Genomic DNA, 20,306 nt, shown 5'->3' on the forward strand with positions numbered 1-20,306 from the left:
GACAGCTCTGGCGGCTTCTTACAGACTGACCGCTCTGGCGGCTCCGTGCTGACTGGCAGCTCCTTGCAGACTGGCAGCTCCTTACAGACTGACAGCTCCTTGCAGACTGACAGCTCCTTGCAGACTGACAGCTCCTTGCAGACTGGCAGCTCCATGCAGACTGGCTGCTCCATGCAGACTGACAGCTCTGGCTGCTTCATGCAGACTGACAGCTCTGGCTGCTCCATGTAGACTGACAGCTCTGGCTGCTCCATGTAGACTGGCTGCTTCATGCAGACTGGCAGCTCGGGCTGCTTCATGTAGACTGACAGCTCTGGCTGCTCCATGCAGACTGACAGCTCTGGCTGCTCCATGCAGACTGACAGCTCTGGCTGCTCCATGCAGACTGACAGCTCTGGCTGCTTCATGCAGACTGGCAGCTCTGGCTGCGCTGAACAGGCGGGAGACTCCGGCAGCGCTGGAGATGAGGAAAGCTCTAACAGCGCTAGATAGGCGGGAGACTCCGGCAGCGCAGGAGAGGAGAAAGGCTCCGACAGCGCTGGAGAAGCGAGGCGCACTGTAGGCCTGATGCGTGGTGCTGGTACTGGTGGTACTGGACCGAGGACACGCACAGGAAGCCTGGTGCGGGGAGCTGCTACCGGAGGGCTGGGGTGTGGAGGTGGTACTGGATAGACCGGACCGTGCAGGCGCACTGGAGCTCTTGAGCACCGAGCCTGCCCAACCTTACCTGGCATGATGCCCACTCTAGCCCGGCCGATACGAGGAGCTGGAATATACCGAACCGGGCTGTGCACCCGCACTGGAGACACCGTGCGCTCCACAGCATAACACGGTGCCTGCCCGGTCTCTCCAGCCCCCGGTAAGCACAGGGAGTTTGCGCAGGTCTCCTACCTGGCATAGCCATACTCCCTGTAAGCCCCCCCCCCCCAAAGACATTTTTGGGGCTGACTCCCGGGCTTTCTTGCCAACCGTGTTCCCTCGTATCGCCAGCTCCTCTCTCCGGCTGCCTCTGCTCTCCTAAGTGCCTCCACCTGTTCCCATGGAAGGCGATCCCTTCCCGCCAGGATCTCCTCCCATGTGTAGCAACCCTTGCCATCCAATATATCGTCCCATGTCCAATCCTCATTGCGCCGCTGTTGCTGCCTTTGTTGCCTCTCCTCTTTTGGCTGCTCCTGCCTGTTGACACGCCGCTTGGTCCGTTGGTGGTGGGTGATTCTGTAATGGTTTTCTTCATCTGAAGGAGAGGCAGACCAAAGCGCAGCGTGGTGGTTATTCATATTCTTTAATTTATAAAGAAACTACACATGAGATAACTAACAAAAACAACAAATGTGAGAAAACCTAAAACAGTCCCATCTGGTGCAAAACACAAAGACATGAACAATCACCCACAAACACACAGTGAAACCCAGGCTACCTAAGTATGATTCTCAATCAGAGACAACTAATGACACCTGCCTCTGATTGAGAACCATACTAGGCCGAAACATAGAAATACCCAAATTATAGAAAAACAAACATAGACTGCCCACCCAACTCACGCCCTGACCATACTAAATAAATACAAAACAAGGGAAATAAAGGTCAGAACGTGACAGGTATATTAACATTTGGGATAACTACAGACAGTTTAGAATAAGAAACTTCTCAAAGCACACTAGAGAAGATGACATTTCTGGCAATTTCTACCATAAAACTAGTGGAGGAATGATAAGGGATATCATTTGGGGATTTCCAACTGAAATATTTGTTTTCAATAAAAGAAATCCCCATTGTGTATTTTAGCAGCTAAATTATTATTATGATAATTATTATGATCTAAAATGATGTCCTGTACAGTAATACATGTAAATAGCAGCACCTCAAAAACATGAAAAGATTCACATCAGCTAGTGTTGGGAAACAACAAATGCAAAAAAACATATAGGCTAAGCTACATAAATTTGTGAGTTCAGTATGCTGTCAATCTTGTGAAGAGGCGGAGCAAGATCGATCAGACGATTGTAGCTTCTTTGTTGGTCGTCATGTCAGTGGGCAAGAGATTTGTCAGCTGTTGACTCTTCGGATGGTTTTCTTTGTGTCTGTTGTCAACGGAATATGTACAATAAATCCATATTCCCCAAACAAATCCTCTAACACAATACAGTGCAATTTAGTTTAGTTTGAAGTGATAAATAAAATCATACCTGTTTGAGAACTCAATGTCATCGATGGTCTCAGGAAGTCTTACACCTCTGGTCTCAGGCAACAGCAAGACTAAACCTCCAGCTATGCACGCTATCGCCCCTGTGGGGTACGACAAAACATATTACCACATTGAGTGTCAGACAGAAATGGACTCCTCAGACAGAAATGGTCTCCAGTGTATAAGCATCTTATAACAGGTTAATTCGTGTTTAATCATCATGTACCAAATATGATGAGTGGCAGCTCCAGCCAGATTGTAGCCAGTCTGTAGAGCAGGAACGGGGCCACGATGCCTCCGATGTCACACAGAGTAGAGCAGACTGACACACCTAGGTTCCTGAGGGAAGAAACAGTTGTAGTATTTTTTCCATAATTTTTCCCCCTGCTTTGTCATTAGTTCTCAATTTTGAGATGTTCCCCCCTGGTAAACTTTACCTGACAAAGGTGGGGTATAATTCAGTGTTCACAAACACCACCATCTCAAATGCCATGGTGATGCCCAACCGGCCAATGCAGGCCACAACTGTTTTGACCCAGAAGTGACCTGCAGGAGAGAGAGACATTACTGTACTGTATGTACTATGCACATTAAATAAGATGGGATACTACCATTTTCTAACAAGTTTTCTTTCAGATATTGCACACTTACTATCTGGGATCATAGCAGTGATGAAGCAGGATACTCCAGCTACAATGTTGGCCGTGGCAAAGGGAAGACGACGTCCAATACGATCGATGGTGAAGAGGATTAGGAAGGCAGCAGGGAACTCTACCAGTCCAGAGATCAGGAAGTCAATGTAGACGTTTCCTCCTGCGATTCCCACACGCATGATAAGACCCTGGTAGACAATAGCACTAGTGAACCTGTGAAGATGATGGTACAACATCCAATTAGGCCAGGAAAAGAGAAAGGGACCCTGTCATAAATGTATATGTAACGGGTTGAAGTTATTTGTGGTTCTTGAACACACCCTCTTGTCTCTGCCAATCACAGGTGCACCTCCTTCTAATTAAGGGTGTGGCTTTTTGTATGAAAGCTGAGCTTTTCCCTTGTTTCAGGGGATATTCTGAGAATCTCTGTGAATAGTAAATATGTGCCAGAGCAGAGGGTAGGCCAATGATTGATATATGTTTCAGTAAGGTTGGCTTGTTAGCGGTCATAGCAATGTTTATCAACTAAACAGCAGAGATGAAACGTAAGTCACAGAAAATAGATGTGATCGCAGCTGCAGAGAAGTACTTGGGGCTACAAGATTTGACTTCAGAAGTGTTACAGGGTGTGTTGAGTGGTAGTGTCCTGTCCTATCTGGCCATTGGCCTGGAGTAAGATCAGAGAGGGTTAAAGTAGTGGAATAAGGTGATTGGTTTGAATGAGTATAGGGTTAGTTGGTAGGGTAATTCAAAATATATTTGTATCTTTATTTTATTTCCCCATTATCTCATTTTGTATCACAAAATGTAATGGATTCATACTATAGTTGAATTGGGGGCGGTAATGCAACATATTGGATGCCAACAGCCATTAAACTCCACCGAAGAAGATGTTTCAGGGGATCCACAAAAAATGGTAAAGTCTGGCATTCCGTTGGAAGACAGGTTTAATCGGGAGTAAAGGTTCTATGGCAAGAGTGCCTGTTTCCATTGGTGCCACTCTCCTTCCCCCTTGGCATGTTCTCCAGGCTTGTTGGTATGTATGATCTATTGTATGTTGCCCAGAGTTAAACAGAACATTCTGAAGCGAAACCTTGATTATTGAATACTGGTGATGATGATTATTGAGATGATGATATACAGTGACTAAATGCTTTGTTGGTCAGCAGATTCTGCACAGAGAATGCTAGGCACTGAAGATGTCCCAGTCTAAGCTTTCTGTTGGTCCTATTGTGAATAACATCTAATGTTGCATTCTACCTGGCCTGTTTATTCAAATGCTCCACCCCTGCTGTTAAAGAACCTGTATGTTTAGTTTAGTCCCGAGGACCTCACGTATAAAAAAGGTGGAGTAGTATCAGCTACAGGAAAGATTAATTATGGTATAATCTCCCACGTTACATATAGCTTTTGTGCTGTTGTAATTTTAGCTTAAAACATGGGTCAATAGATGTCTAGCTATTGTTTGCAGCATGGGTTTTACCAGTTGAACATGAGGATGAAGGTGTGTTTTCTCATGTTTGGAGTTCTGATCAGATCCAGGAACGAGGCAGTTGAGGTCTGTGCATTGTCGTCTCTCAGCGTCTGTAAGACAGGTTAGGCTATGGAAGCTATCATCAAATCTAGTTTAGTAGTGCCTTTTTAATGATGTATGTCCTGAAACATTTCTTACCTCAATGTTCTTGTAGAGGGTTTTCTTGTTTTCCTTCGCTATTGCCTCAATGATCTCCTTAGCTTTGGTTGAGTTGTTCTGAGAAAGAAGCCATCTTGGAGACTCTGGGATCAACCTGGAAGCCAAAATGTGAGACGCAACATCAGGTTTTTAGAACCCTGCAGACATGCAGTGTAGAAGGGCATTGGACACAGTGATCCTACAACAGGCCTGTACAATATCTGAGGTGATCACGGGTCTTACCAGAAGTAGGTTAGAAATATGAAGTAAGGAACAGCGAAGATCACCTGCAGCCAGCGCCAGTCAGTGATGAGGTAGGCAATGAGGGTCAAAATGAGAATGCCTACACTGAAGAACATCTGTAAAAGCACGCCCACCATCCTCCTGTACTCAACTCCCACTAGCTCGGTGACTGAGGAGACAGGTCAGCAGTGTTAGGGAGTAGTGAACTACATGTAGTTCAACTAACTAATTTAACTACATTTTGCAGTAGCTTGGTGGTAGTTTGAAATCTAGGTAGTGTTTTCAGTAGTTAGCTACACCACTACATGGCAAAAGTAACTGCTGGAACTACACTACATTTTGTGCAAAAATAAAATATTGGTAGGCAAAAATGACATTTTTAGGCATTAGACCTGCCTAATTCCCACTTGAAACAGTTGTTGTGTTAAATAGACTAAATTACACCTTCTGTAAAAATCTGACTCCAGAGTGATCTGTTCTTGCAATTTGTAGTCTATGACATTTCAAATTTACATATAATATATCACAAAGTAGTTTGGATGTAGTGAACTACTTTTTCAAAGTAACTTTAGTTAAGTCAACTATATGTTTCTTAAAGGTAGCTATTGCGGCTTAACTTCTTCCAGTGTGAAGCAATCAGTAGCTTGGTCAATTATATTTTCAGACTAGCTTCCCTAACACTGCAGGTAAGACATACTGTACAATAAAGCATGTAACCTTAAGTAAAGCAAGAGTTATTACTGAAACATAATTTGACCATCCTCCTCAGTTGAAAGTTGCATAGGAAATAAACTAACTTCCTATTTGCTAAACCATAGACTAATTTGCTGCAAATGATCATGTAGTTAATATATCAACTTTTGTGGGACAAGGGATGTTTTTTCATACTAAGCACATATACAGACATCCAGCCTCCTTTAACAGCAAAGCCAAAGATTGTGCGAAATACAAGCATGGATATATAGTTTGGAGCCACTGCTACAAGTATTCCAGCAACCCCATTCAAGAGGTTGGACATCAAGAAGCTCATTTTTCTGCCGAACCTTCAAACAAGAAGAAAGAAAGAGAATGTAAAAACAGCATTTAATATTGAAAAGAGAATCTTTCATCTGTGTTTGCTGAGTAAACTTACCTGTCAGCCAGGTATCCAAAAGTTATGCTTCCAACAAGGAAGCCCACATTCAGTGTAGCCTGGTACATGTCCACCACCCAGGCATCATTACAAACCAAGTCAAACTGAAATTAAGAAATACCTCATAATTCACTGCCATATTATAGGGATACTTTGGGATTTTGGCAATGAGGACCTTGATCTACTTCCCCAGAGTCAGATAAACTTGTGAATACTATTTTTATGTCTCTGTATCCAGTAAGAATGAAGTTAGAGGTAGTTTTGCGAGCAAATTAGCCCAATGACTGAAAGTATATGGGTATCTGCTAGCGTGCTAGCAGATACCCGCTAGTAGATACCCATAGACTTCCAGGTATTGCGCTAAAGCTAGTTAGCAATTGTGCTAGTGCTTGTTAGCAACTTCCTTCAAACTGCACGCAGAGACATTAAAAAATGATATGCACAAGTTAATCTGACTCTGGGGAAGTAAATAAAGGGGCTCTTTGACAAAATCTCAAAGTATCCCTTTAATGTCTTAAAACGTGAACTTGTTTAGTGTTACATAACAATACAAGTTATTGTCTAATAAAAAAAGAGAACGTTCTCACCTCGGTCACAAAGGACTGCCTGCCTTCGTAGTCATACTCCCAGCCTTCCTTGCAGGAGGTCATGGGAGCTTTGCTGCGATGGGCATCGGTGAGGTCAGACTCTGGGTTGTCACAGGTCAGACCTGTATTGTTCCAGTCCAGGTCATACTGCTCACACTGACTGTGGACCAGCACTCCTGAGGTGTTGACCAGAGGGACGGTGATCTTTCTGGCATCCATCAGGTTCCAGCCACAGCTCTGCCGGATCTGACTCACCACTGAGTCCCGGCACCAATGCTCTGGGGTGAACCCCTGGAACACAATGCCCACATAGACCCCAGAAAAAGGCAACGACACCATACATAGCAGAGCGAAAATGTGCTTTTGGCAACGACCAAAATTCCCTGCCTCCTCTAGGATTTCATCGAAAGTGGTCATGGTTGCAGAGTTGGGTGTCAGAAGCAGAGATACTATATGTGAGACTGCAGTGGGATTTGTGCAGGGGTTTTAAAAGCAAAGAGCAGATCAAAAGTCCAATAGTAAGGTTGACCCTTGACCTACAGTGTTGACTCGCCAACAGAGGCAGCATGTTACTTTTTAATAGCGCTGGCTGTACAGAGTGCAATTCCACTGTGTATTATGCGTATTATGCAAATTAGACCATGTGGATTTTTTTTTTGCTATACTCCTGGAAGATAATTACATAATTGTATACTCCTGCATGATACTCACATAATTATAATTGTAGTTTAATGTCACATTTATTACAAGTTTGTGTGCTTGCGGGAGTAGGGTTGTATAACCATAGACATGTTCTCTCACATATTTTCTGCTCGCATGGCATATTGTCAATTCACAGAAACAACACAATCCATCCACTTCTCAACAATGGCAGGTAAGTAACTGTCAAACACTTATAATAACAAAGCTAGGGCAACAACAAACTATTTCAGTAAATTACTTCAAACACATAATATAAAAATAAGCATGACACAAAGCACATCATCTGAGAGGGAGATCTTACTGTAACCGATGCACACATGGTAGAGGAGAAAGAATTCAAAATATCTTCAGAATCACTTCAGAATCACTTTATTCCCCAATTAAACATACACATTCCCAGAATTTGACTTAGTGAATAAGTGCTGCCAGCAACAGACAATGTACAAACAGAATACAGACACACAGTCAACATAGTCAACATACAGGATATTCAATATAAATACAGTGAACATCAAACATTAAACTTTGCAAACACCAATACAAACAATCCTTATTGTATTAGAGACAACAAATTAAACATACAGGTAATGTTAACATAAAATAACATGAAATAATAAATACTGCTCTTCACCACCCTCTCATACTTTTATCACACAACCTCTAAGAGGTCCAGGACGGAATCAGACAGTCTCAGGTTCTCTGTTGGTCGTCATGTCGATGATAGTGAGCAAGAGACTTATCTGTTTCCTCTTCAGCTACAGTACATACTCCTCAGAGCCTGTTCTTTGCATCTGAGATGGCAAGTGTAATATTTGTGTTGTGGAGAAATGACCAGGCAGGAGACGGGAGTACAGTTAGTTTTCCTTTAGTCAAAAACCCCTCGAGCTCTACAGTTCTCGGCATTCCAGTGCGCATGTGCATTTCCTATTAGGTGTAGTAACGTAACACTGCCGTAATGCATTACTGCTTAGTAACAGCACAGTAACTAATATAAACAGATGTAGATCCCAGATACTACACTCCTCCCCCATAGTGTTTAACTCCCAGAGAACAAGGTAAATATGTTAGGTAACTACTAATGCAATATCTGAACAATGCATTCTTAAACATTTTTCAACTACTGGGTTGAAGCAGACTTTTCAGAGCCCAGCACAAATCCAGGGGATTATTCTGCCCCAAAGATGGAGTTTGTGTCCTAATAACTAACCCAGGTAATGGCCTTTTTCTTTCCTTTTATCTAGGACATATTAAAGTGTTTGTTTTACTGTCCGTTACCTCCTTAACCAGCTCAACTCACAGGTCAAGCTTTTGAGGTGCCCTTCGCTGTCGAATAGGATATCTCCGCTCCTCCTGGGCTTCCTGTGGTGGGCCAGGTTCGGGTGGAAGGTCAGGCTCTGTCTCTCCTGTACGTCCACAGTCAGGAGAATAGTCCTGGGGGTCGTTATTGTTCTTGTTCTCTCGGCATGTCTCTGCCGGGGCGTTGGACCGTAGCAGATGATCCACATGCACATTGACCTGACGATGACCAATTTGGACTTGGTAAGTCAAAGGTCCTCTGCGTTGCAAGATCACACCTGAGTTCCACAGGCGCTTGGGGTGTCTGAAATCACGTACCATCACCCTCTCTTCCTCTTTGAATTCTCTGACAGTCTTTGAGTGTCTGTCATGAGCTTTCTTCTGCTGTGGCTGGTGCTTTGCCACAGTGCTTGACAAGTCTGGTTTCAACAATGTCAGGTGGGTACGTGGTTGGCGTTTCAGAAACGGTTCAGCTGGTGTACATTCCGTTACTGTGTGTGGGGTGTTACGGTAAGTAAACAGGAACCGGGGAAGCCTTTGGTGGATGGGCACAGACTGAACCTCGAGTCTAGTCCAGGCCTTCTTAAAGGTTTGCACGGCTCTTTCCGCTGCTCCGTTTGATGCCGGATGGTAAGGTGGTGACAGGATGTGCCTTACTCCGAGAGAAACATTACTCTTGAGAAACATTTCAAAATCGTTGACGTGAACGGGGGGGGGCATTGTCCGATACGAGCTCCTTGACTAGTCCAAAGGATGCAAACAGGTGTCTGAGAAGATTGATGGTCTTCTCAGCTGTGGTCAGTTGAGTAGGGAACACTTCCATCCACTTGGAATGGACATCGACGACAACAAGGAAATGTTGCTTGTCAATTTCACCGTAATCCACATGGATGCGTTCCCAAGGTGTAGCAGCCCAGGACCATGGATGAAGAGGTGCAGCAGCAGGCTTGTTGCGAACAGCTTCACAAGGTGAGCAGTGGCCTACATGCTGTTGAATGTCCTGATCCAGTCCAGGCCACCACAGATAACTGCGAGCGAGTGCTTTCATTCGAGTGATCCCTGGATGTCCCTCATGCAGGTCAGATAGCAGTCTCCTCTGGAATTTGTGAGGTACCACCACCCTTGATCCCCACAGAGCACACCCTTGATCAGTGGACAACTGGTCTTTCTTGTCGATGAATGGACGAAGGTTATCGTCATTTACGAAGGTTGGCCAACCGCCTAATGTTAAGTCCAAGACTTTGGAAAGCACTGGGTCTTTCTTTGTTTCCTCTGCTATGTCAGAAGCAGATATGGGCAGTTCATCAATGAGAGAGATCTGGAAGACTGCTCTATCATCTTCACTGTCGGAGTCACTATTGCATGGTAGTCTTGATAGTGCATCGGCATTTGCGTGATCACTGGATCGTCTGTACTCAATCTCGTAGTCGTAGGCTAACAATATCAGAGCCCAACGTTGCATTCGAAGTGCAGCAAGGGTTGGTATAGCTGATATTGGTCCAAGGATGGCCAACAGAGGCTTGTGATCTGTCAGCAGTTGGAACTTCCTTCCGTAGAGGTATTTGTGAAACTTCTTCACTCCGAATATTATGCTCAGGGCTTTCTTCTCAATTTGAGCATAATTTTTCTCACTTGGTGACAGAGTCCGTGATACAAATGCAATAGGGTGTTCTTCACCTGACGGTAGAACATGTGAGATGACGGCTCCTACTCCGTATGGAGATTCATCACACGCGAGTCTCAGCTTCATCTCTGTGTTATAATGGGCAAGCCACTTGCTCTTTAGCAGACGCTGTTTGCAAGTCTTGAATGCTTCTTCGCATTGTGGGGACCAATTCCACTTTGTATCGGCCTGCAGCAGTTGGTGAAGCGGATGCAACAATGTGGACAAGTTTGCCACAAACTTTCCGTAATAGTTCAGGAGCCCCAAAAATGACCTCAGCTCTGAGATATTTGTGGGTGCTGGAGCGTTTACGATTGCTTCCACCTTGCTGTTGGTTGGGTGCAGGCCTTGTGCATCAATCTTGTATCCGAGATACTCCACTGAGTCCTGGAGGAACTCACACTTGCTGCGTTTCATTCTCATTCCGTATTTCTCCAGTCTTGACATCACTTTGTCCAGCACTACAAGGTGCTCTCCAATGGTTGGTGCTGACACGAGGATGTCGTCCATGAAGCACACAACATGGTCTATACCGTCCAAGATCTGATCCATTGTTTGTTGGAATATCGCTGGAGCTGTCGAGATTCCATAGGCCAAGCGATTGAATCTGAATAGCCCCTTGTGTGTATTGATGGTCAGATACTGTTCTGACTCCGGATCCAGCTTCAGTTGCTGATAAGCGAATGCCAGGTCCAGCTTACCGAAAACCTTCCCACCAGCTAGAGTGGCAAACAGATCTTCAGCGTTTGGTAGTGGATATTCCTCTGGTAGTATGCAGCAATTTACTGTGACCTTCTAGTCACCGCACATTCTGACGGTCTTGTCTTTCTTTGGGACTACAACAATCGGAGCGGCCCAGTCGCTCCTCGCTACATTTGTGATTATGTTATTCTTCTGTAGGCGGTCCAGTTCCTTCTCTACTGCTTCCTTAAGAGCATAGGGAACTGGACGTGGTTTGTGAAAGATAGGCTTGGTTCCTTCTTGCACTCTGACTTTTGCTGTGAAGTCTTGAATCTTTTCACCGTAGCCATCTTTGAAAAGTTCTTTGTGCTTCTCCAGCATGTTAGTGAGTGTAGCCTGACTCACTGGTTTGTCATTTCTCAGACTGAAGATTTCTCCCCAGTTCAACTTGATCTTTTGTAGCCAGTTTCTGCCTAGCAAGGCTGATTTTTCTCCTTTAACAATGACAAGCGGCAGCGTCCACTCCTTTCCCTCATACCGGACTGGTACCTGGATCTGCCCTAACACAGGAATAGTGTCACCAGTGTTTGAAGAAAGGCGGATGGACGCGGGCTGAAGAGGACACTCTTTCAGTTCTTCTTTGTAGAGTCTCTCTGGAACCAGAGATACAGACGCTCCGGTGTCCAGCTGCATTTTTACTGGTTTTCCCGCTAACTCCATGTTGAGATAGATTCCATCTTTTAGTTGTTGAGCTGTGTACACTGTGAATAGTTCCGGTACTGTTTCAGTTGTACCTTCCTCGTCTTGTGCTGCGTCTGACACTTTCTGCGCTCTTGCTGTGCGTTTCGAGGCTTTACACACTCTCTGTAAATGTCCAACCTTTCCACAATTGTGGCACTTTTCCTTTTGGAATCGACATTCACTGTGCTGATGATTATCTCCCCCACATCTGTAGCAACTTGGCTTAGACCTTTGAGATGTGGGCTGCTTTGTTCTTGTGTAACCTTGAGGACGGGACTGAAAAATGTGTGACTTTTGTGAGCTTTTTTCACCACGTGCATCACTGACCTTGTGAACACCTTTCTGACGTTCTGCATGTCCCGATAGCTCAATAGTATCCCTGTGGGCAAGCTGGAGTCCAAGTGCTATATCACAGGCTTTCTTAAAGGTCAGGTCCTTCTCTGACAGGAGCCTTCTGTGATATGCTTCACCTGTGAGACCACATACAAACTTGTCTCGGAGAGCATCATCAAGAAATCGTGCAAACTCACATGTACTTGCCAGCCTTTTCAAAGCAAGGATGTAGTCAGCCACGGTTTCCCCTTGACTCTGGTGACGTAGGTAAAATCTGAAACGTTCTGCAATGAGAATTGGCTTAGGCTTGAAATACCTTGAAAGAGTTTCAGTCAGTTCTGCATAGTTCAACTCCACTGCTTTCATTGGTTCAATGAGACCTTTCAGCAATCCATACTCAGTTGGACCCAAAACACTGAGAAATACGTCTGCTTTCTTTCCATCTTTGATTTCATTTGCAGCCAGCCAACGCTCAAAACAGGAATCAAAATCCTCTTTTGTAGCCTCAAACTCTGGTACTCGACCAATGGTTGCCATTTTCACAGTTAATTATTCAGTTTCCTTATATTCCTTAATTTTCTGAATATTCATCTACTTCTTCACTTCAGAAGTTTCTGCAATTACTTCATTCACTGCACTCATTTGTATTAATGTACACACTGTGTTACGTCCCTTCTTCCTTTTTTTCCCCTTGACAATATTTCTCCACTGAGTTCACCTAATTTCAATGGGTTCAATGACAGTTTATTTTATTTAACCACCAGAGGGCAGTGTCGCTATTCTGGACTCCAATAGTCTTGCTACTTGGCAGCTCCTGAATACTGTACTAGCAGTGCTAGCAGTGCTTAGCCTTCTCTACTGGCGAAAGAAAATAAATATAACTGACGAATTACATAATTATTTTGAGTTTCATTACTCACGCAACATTCTTCCCTTCAAGCAATGTCCGTTTATGTAGTTTAATCACCTCGTCGCCACTGTAATATTTGTGTTGTGGAGAAATGACCAGGCAGGAGACGGGAGTACAGTTAGTTTTCCTTTAGTCAAAAACCCCTCGAGCTCTACAGTTCCCGGCATTCCAGTGCGCATGTGCATTTCCTATTAGGTGTAGTAACGTAACACTGCCGTAATGCATTACTGCTTAGTAACAGCACAGTAACTAATATAAACAGATGTAGATCCCAGATACTACAGCAAGAGGGGCAAGATGGCACCGGCAGAGATGGTCGCCTCACTTCGAGTCCTTAGGAAACTATACAGTATTTTTTAATGCATTATTTCTTACATTGTAAGCCCAGAAAATCATAAGTGTTATTACATACAGCCGAGAAGAACCATTGGATATAAGAGCGACGTCAACTTAACAACATTAGAACCAGGAATACGATTTTCCCGAAATGGATCATTTGTTCGGTCCAAAAACCCAGGACAATGGATCGGATCCCAGTAGGCAACCCAAAACAGTGTCACCGCAGAAGAGGTAGACGGAGTGGCCTCCTGGTCAGGCTTCAAAGGCGTGCACGCTGCCCACCGCTTCCAAGTATACTACTCTCCAATGTCCAGTCTCTAGACAACAAGGTGGACAGAATTAGGGCAAGGGTGCAGGCCAGGCAGTAGGCTGTTAGCCAGCCTGCCAGCATAGTGGAGTCTGCCACTAGCACAGTCAGTGTAATCAGCTCAGCTATCCCCATTGAGACCGTGTCTGTGCCTCGACCTAGGTTGGGCAAAACTAAACATGGCGGTGTTCGCCTTAGCAATCTCACTAGGATAAAGACCTCCTCCAATCCTGTCATTATTGAAAGAGATCATGATACCTCACATCTCAAAATAGGGCTACTTAATGTTAGATCCCTTACTTCAAAGGCAATTATAGTCAATTAACTAATCACTGATCATAATCTTGATGTGATTGGCCTGACTGAAACATGGCTTAAGCCTGATGAATTTACTGTGTTAAATGAGGCCTCACCTCCTGGCTACACTAGTGACCATATCCCCTCTGCATCCCGCAAAGGCGGAGGTGTTGCTAACATTTACGATAGTGAATTTCAATTTACAAAAAAATAAATGCCGTTTTCGTCTTTTGAGCTTCTAGTCATGAAATCTATGCAGCCTACTCAATCACTTTTTATAGCTACTGTTTACAGGCCTCCTGGGCCATATACAGCGTTCCTCATTGAGTTCCCTGAATTCCTATCGGACCTTGTAGTCATAGCAGATAATATGCTAATCTTTGGTGACTTTAATATTCACATGGAAAAGTCCACAGACCCACTCCAAAAGGCTTTCGGAGCCATCATCGACTCAGTGGGTTTTGTCCAACATGTCTCTGGACCTACTCACTGTCACAGTCATACTCTGGATCTAGTTTTGTCCCATTGAATAAATGTTGTGGATCTTAATGTTTTTCCTCATAATCCTGGACTATCGGACCACCATTTTATTACGTTTGCAATTGCAACAAATAATCTGCTCAGACCCCAACCAAGGAACATCAAAAGTCGTTCTATAAATTCACAGACAACACAAAGATTCCTTGATGTCCTTCCAGACTCCCTCTGTCTACCCAAGGACGCGGAGGACAAAAATCAGTTAACCACCAAACCGAGGAACTCAATTTAACCTTGTGCAATACCCTAGATGCAGTTGCACCCCTAAAAACTAAGAACATTTCTCATAAGAAACTGGCTCCCTGGTATACAGAAAATACCCGAGCTCTGAAGCAAGCTTCCAGAAAATTGGAACGGAAATGGCGCCACACCAAACTGGAAGTCTTTCGACTAGTTTGGAAAGACAGTACCGTGCAGTATCGAAGAGCCCTTACTGCTGCTCGATCATCCTATTTTTCCAACTTAATTAAGGAAAATAAGAACAATCCAAAATTCCTTTTTGATACTGTCGCAAAGCTAACTAAAAAGCAGCATTCCCCAAGAGAGGATGGCTTTCACTTCAGCAGTAATAAATTCATGAACTTCTTTGAGGAAAAGATCATGATTATTAGAAAGCAAATTACGGACTCATCTTTAAATCTGCATATTCCTTCAAAGCTCAGTTGTCCTGAGTCTGCACAACTCTGCCAGGACCTAGGATCAAGAGAGACACTCAAGTGTTTTAGTACTATATCTCTTGACACAATGATGAAAATAATCATGGCCTCTAAACCTTCAAGCTGAATACTGGACCCTGTTCCAACTAAACTATTGAAAGAGCTGCTTCCTGTGCTTGGCCCTCCTATGTTGAACATAATAAACGGCTCTCTATCCACCGGATGTGTACCAAACTCACTAAAAGTGGCAGTAATAAAGCCTCTCTAGAAAAAGCCAAACCTTGACCCAGAAAATATAAAAAACTATTGAATATAAAAAACGAATTTACATTTTTTATAAAAGGCTGTTGCGCAGCAACTCACTGCCTTCCTGAAGACAAACAATGTATACGAAATGCTTCAGTCTGGTTTTAGATCCCATCATAGCACTGAGACTGCACTTATGAAGTTGGTAAATGACCTTTTAATGGCATCGGCCCGAGGCTCTGTATCTGTCCTCGTGCTCCTAGACCTTAGTGCTGCTTTTGATACCATCGATCACCACATTCTTTTGGAAAGATTGGAAACCCAAATTGGTCTACACGGACAAGTTCTGGCCTGGTTTAGATCTTATCTGTCAGAAAGATATCAGTTTGTCTCTGTGAATGGTTTGTCCTCTGACAAATCAACTGTACATTTCGGTGTTCCTCAAGGTTCCGTTTTAGGACCACTATTGTTTTCACTATATATTTGACCTCTTGGGGATGTCATTCGAAAACATAATGTTAACTTTCACTGCTATGCGGATGACACACAGCTGTACATTTCAATGAAACATGGTGAAGCCCCAAAATTGCCCTTGCTAGAAGCATGTGTTTCAGACATAAGGAAGTGGATGGCTGCAAACTTTCTACTTTTAAACTCGAGATGCTTGTTCTAGGTCCCAAGAAACAAAGAGATCTTCTGTTGAATCTGACAATTAATCTTGATGGTTGTACAGTCGTCTCAAATAAAACTGTGAAGGACCTCGGCGTTACTCTGGACCCTGATCTCTCTTATATCAAGACTGTTTCAAGGACAGCTATTTTCCATCTACGTAACATTGCAAAAGTCAGAAACTTTCTGTCCAAAAATTATGTAGAAAAATTAATTAATGCTTTTGTCACTTCTAGGTTAGACTACTGCAATGCTCTACTTTCCGACTACCCGGATAAAGCACTAAATAAACTTCAGTTAGTGCTAAATACGGCTGCTAGAATCCTGACTAGAACCAACATTTTTTAATCATATTACTCTAGTGCTAGCCTCCCTACACTGGCTTCCTGTCAAGGCAAGGGCTGATTTCAAGGTTTTACTGCTAACCGACAAAGCATTACATGGGCTTACTCCTACCTATCTCTCTGATTTGGTCCTGCCGTACATACCTCCACGTACGCAACGGTCACAAGACGCAGGCCTCCTAATTGTCCCTAAAATTTCTAAGCAAACAGCTGGAGGCAGGGCTTTCTCCTATAGAGCTCCATTTTTATGGAATGGTCTGCCTACCCATGTGAGAGACGCAAACTCGGTCTCAACCTTTCAGTCTTTACTGAAGACTCATCTCTTCAGTGGGTCATATGATTGAGTGAAGTCTGGCCCAGGAGTGTGAAGGTGAACGGAAAGGCTCTGGAGCAACGAACCGCCCTTGCTGTCTCTGCCTGGCCGGTTCCCCTCTTTCCACTGGGATTCTCTGCCTCTAACCCTATTACAGGGGCTGAGTCACTGGCTTACTAGGGCTCTTTCATACCGTCCCTAGGAGGGGTGCGTCACTTGAGTGGGTTGAGTCACTGGTGTGATCTTCCTGTCTGGGTTGGCGCCCCCCCTTGGGTTGTGCCGTGGCAGAGAACTTTGTGGGCTATACTCGGCCTTGTCTCAGGATGGTAAGTTGGTGGTTAAAGATATCCCTATAGTGGTGTGGGGGCTGTGCTTTGGCAAAGTGGGTGGGGTTATATCCTTCCTGTTTGGCCCTGTCCGGGGGTATCATCGGATGGGGCCACAGTGTCTCCTGACCCCTCCTGTCTCAGCCTCCAGTATTTATGCTGCAGTAGTTTATGTGTCGGGGGGGCTAGGGTCAGTTTGTTATATCTGGAGTACCTCTCCTGTCCTATCCGGGGTCCTGTGTGAATTTAAGTATGCTCTCTCTAATTCTCACTTTCTTTCTCTCTCTCTCTCTCTCTCTCTCGGAGGACCTGAGCCCTAGGACCATGCCTCAGGACTACCTGGCATGATGACTCCTTGCTGTCCCCAGTCCACCTGGCCGTGCTGCTGCTCCAGTTTCAACTGTTCTGCCTGTGATTATTATTATTTGACCATGCTGGTCATTTATGAACATTTGAACATCTTGGCCATGTTCTGTTATAATCTCCACCCGGCACAGCCAGAAGAGGACTGGCCACCCCACATAGCTTGGTTCCTCTCTAGGTTTCTTCCTAGGTTTTGGCCTTTCTAGGGAGTTTTTCCTAGCCACCATGCTTCTACACCTGCATTGCTTGCTGTTTGGGGTTTTAGGCTGGGTTTCTGTACAGCACTTTGAGATATCAGCTGATGTACGAAGCGCTCTATAAACAAATTTGATTTGATTTGATTTGCCTTTCTGAGAGACATCAGACATTCTCTGTTTCATGGAAACATGGCTCTCTCGGGATATGTCGGAGTCGGTACAGCCACCAGGTTCCTTCATGCATCGTGCCGACAGAAATAAACATTACTCTGGGAAGAAGAAGGGTGGGAGTGTATGCTTCATGATTAACCACTCATGGTGTAACCATAACAACCTACAGGAACTCAAGCCCTTCTGTTCACCTGACCTAGAATTCCTTACAATCAAATAGCGACCATATTATCTCCCAAGAGAATTCTCGTCAGTTCTCGTCACAGCTGTGTATATACCCCCTCAAGCAGATACTGCGACAACCCTCAAGGAACTTCACTGGACTCTATGTAAACTGGAAACCATATATCCTGAGGCTGCATTTATTGTAGCTGGTGATTTTACAAAGCAAATTTGAGAACAAGGCTACCTAAATTCTATCAGCATATTGATTGCAGCACTCGCGCAGGCAATACACTGGACCACTGCTACTCTAACTTCCGTGATGCATACAAGGCCCTACTTCCGACCACGTCTCCATCTTGCTCCTACCGTCCTATAGGCAGAAACTCAAAAAGGATGTACCCGTGACTAAAACCATTCAACGCTGGTCTGACCAATCCACGCTTCAAGATTGTTTCGATCACGCAGACTGGGAAAGGTTCCGGGCAGCCTTAGAGAATAACATTGATCTATACGCTGATATGGTGAGTGAGTTTATAAGGAAATGCATTGGAGATGTTGTACCCACTGTGACTATTAAAACCTACCCTAACCAAAAACCAAAACTCAAAGTGCGAACAACCACATTTAACCATGGAAAGATGACTGGGAATATGGCCAAATATAAACCGTGTGGTTATTCCCTCAGCAAGGAAATCAAACAAGTGAAATGTAAATATATTGACAAAGTGGAGTCACAGTTCAACAGCTCAGACAAAAGACGTATGTGGCAGGGTCTACAGGCAATTACGGACTACAAAAATAATTCCAGCCAGGTCACGGACACCAACGTATTGCTTCCAGACAAATGAAACAAATTCTTTGCCCGCTTTGAGGATAATACAGTGCCACCGACACGGCCCGCTAACAAGGACTGCGTGCCCCCCTCTACTTCTCCGTGGCAGATGTGAATAAGACATTTAAACGTGTTAACCCTCGCAAGGCTGCTGGTCCAGACGGCATCCCTAGCCGCATCCTCAGAGCATGCACAGATCAGCTGGCTGGTGTGTTTACAGACATATTCAATCGCTCCCTATCCCAGTCTGCTGTCCCCATCCCAGTCTGCTGTCCCCACATGCTTCAAGATGGCCACCATTATTCCTGTACCCAAGAAGGCAAAGATAACTGAACTAAATGATTATTGCCCTGTAGCACTCACTTCTGTCATCATGGCGTGCTTTGAGAGAGTAGTCAAGGATCATATCACCTCCAACTTACCTGCCACCCTAGACCCACTTCAGTTTGCATACCGCCCCAATAGGTCCACAGACGATGTAATCACCATCACACTGCACGCTGCCCTATGCTGTTCATTGACTGCAGCTCAGCATTCAACACCATAATACCATCCAAGCTCATCATTAAGCTGGAGTCCCTGGGTCTCAACCCCGCCCTGTACAATTGGGTTCTGGAATTTCTGATGGGCCGCCCCCAGGTGGTGAAGGCAGGAAACAACATCTCCACTTCGCTGACCCTCAACACGGGTGCCCCACAAGGCTACATGCTCAGTCCCCTCCTGTACTCCCTGTTCACCCGTGACTGCGTGGCCATGCACGCCTCCAACTCAATCATCAAGTTTGCAGAAGACACAACAGTAGTGGGCTTGATTACCAACAATGATCAGACAGCCTACAGGGAGGAGTTGAGGTCACTCGGAGTGTGGTGTCAGGAAAACAACCTCTCACTCAACGTCAACAAAACAAAGGAGATGATAGTGGACTTCAGGAAACAGCAGAGAGAGCACCCCCTTATCCACATCGAAGGGACAATAGTGGAGAAGGTGGAAAGTTTTAAGTTTCTCGGCGAACACATCACAGATAAACTGAAATGGTCCGACCACACAGACAGTGTGGTGAAGAAGGCGCAACAGCACCTCTTCAACCTCAGGAGGCTGAAGAATTTTGGCTTGTCACCTAAAACCTTGACAAACATTTACAGATGCACAATTGAGGGCATCCTGTCGGGCTGTATCAACACCTGGTACTGCAACTGCACCGCCCTCAACCGCAAGGCTCTCCAGAGGGTGGTGCAGTCTGCACAAAGGATCACCAGAGGTAAACTATCTGCCCTCCAGGACACCTACAGCACCCGATGTCACAGCGGGGCCTGTTCACCCCGCTACCATCCAGATGGCGAGGTCAGTACAGGTGCATCAAACGTGGGACAGAGAGACTGAAAAACAGCTTCTATTTCAAGGCCATCAGACTGTTAAACAGCAATCACTAACTCAGAGAGGCTGTTGCCGACATAGAGACTCAAAAGTCACTTTAAACAATGCCACTTGAGTAATGTAAGATATGTAAACATGATTAATCTCATATGTATATACTCTATCTTATACCATCTACTGCATCTTGCCTATGTCGCTCGGCCATCGCTCATCCATATATTTATATGTACATATTCTTATTCCATCCCTTTAGATTTGTGTGTATTAGGTAGTTGTTGTGGAATTGTTAGATTACTTAGATATTAGATGTTACTGCACTGTTGGAACTAGAAGCACAAGCATTTCGCTACACTCGCATTAACATCTGCTAAC

General features: G+C 44.6%; 1 protein-coding gene across 1 annotated transcript; it reads right to left on the reverse strand.

Annotated features, from left to right (window-relative positions):
• Window positions 1-1,532: 1,532 nt before the first annotated feature.
• On the reverse strand, window positions 1,533-6,922 carry LOC112217435 (solute carrier family 22 member 2-like). The gene is made up of 11 exons (XM_024377721.1): window positions 6,473-6,922; window positions 5,886-5,989; window positions 5,642-5,796; window positions 4,754-4,922; window positions 4,511-4,625; window positions 4,322-4,422; window positions 2,837-3,051; window positions 2,623-2,731; window positions 2,412-2,524; window positions 2,187-2,286; window positions 1,533-2,081 (listed from the first exon to the last, which is right to left on the reverse strand). Exons 1-11 carry the CDS (start codon window positions 6,887-6,889, stop codon window positions 1,994-1,996), a joined length of 1,686 nt encoding a protein of 561 aa, XP_024233489.1. The 5' UTR covers window positions 6,890-6,922; the 3' UTR covers window positions 1,533-1,993.
• Between the last annotated feature and the right edge of the window lie 13,384 nt (window positions 6,923-20,306).

This window comes from Oncorhynchus tshawytscha, linkage group LG05, assembly GCF_018296145.1.
Source record: "Oncorhynchus tshawytscha isolate Ot180627B linkage group LG05, Otsh_v2.0, whole genome shotgun sequence".
Lineage (NCBI taxonomy): Eukaryota > Metazoa > Chordata > Actinopteri > Salmoniformes > Salmonidae > Oncorhynchus > Oncorhynchus tshawytscha.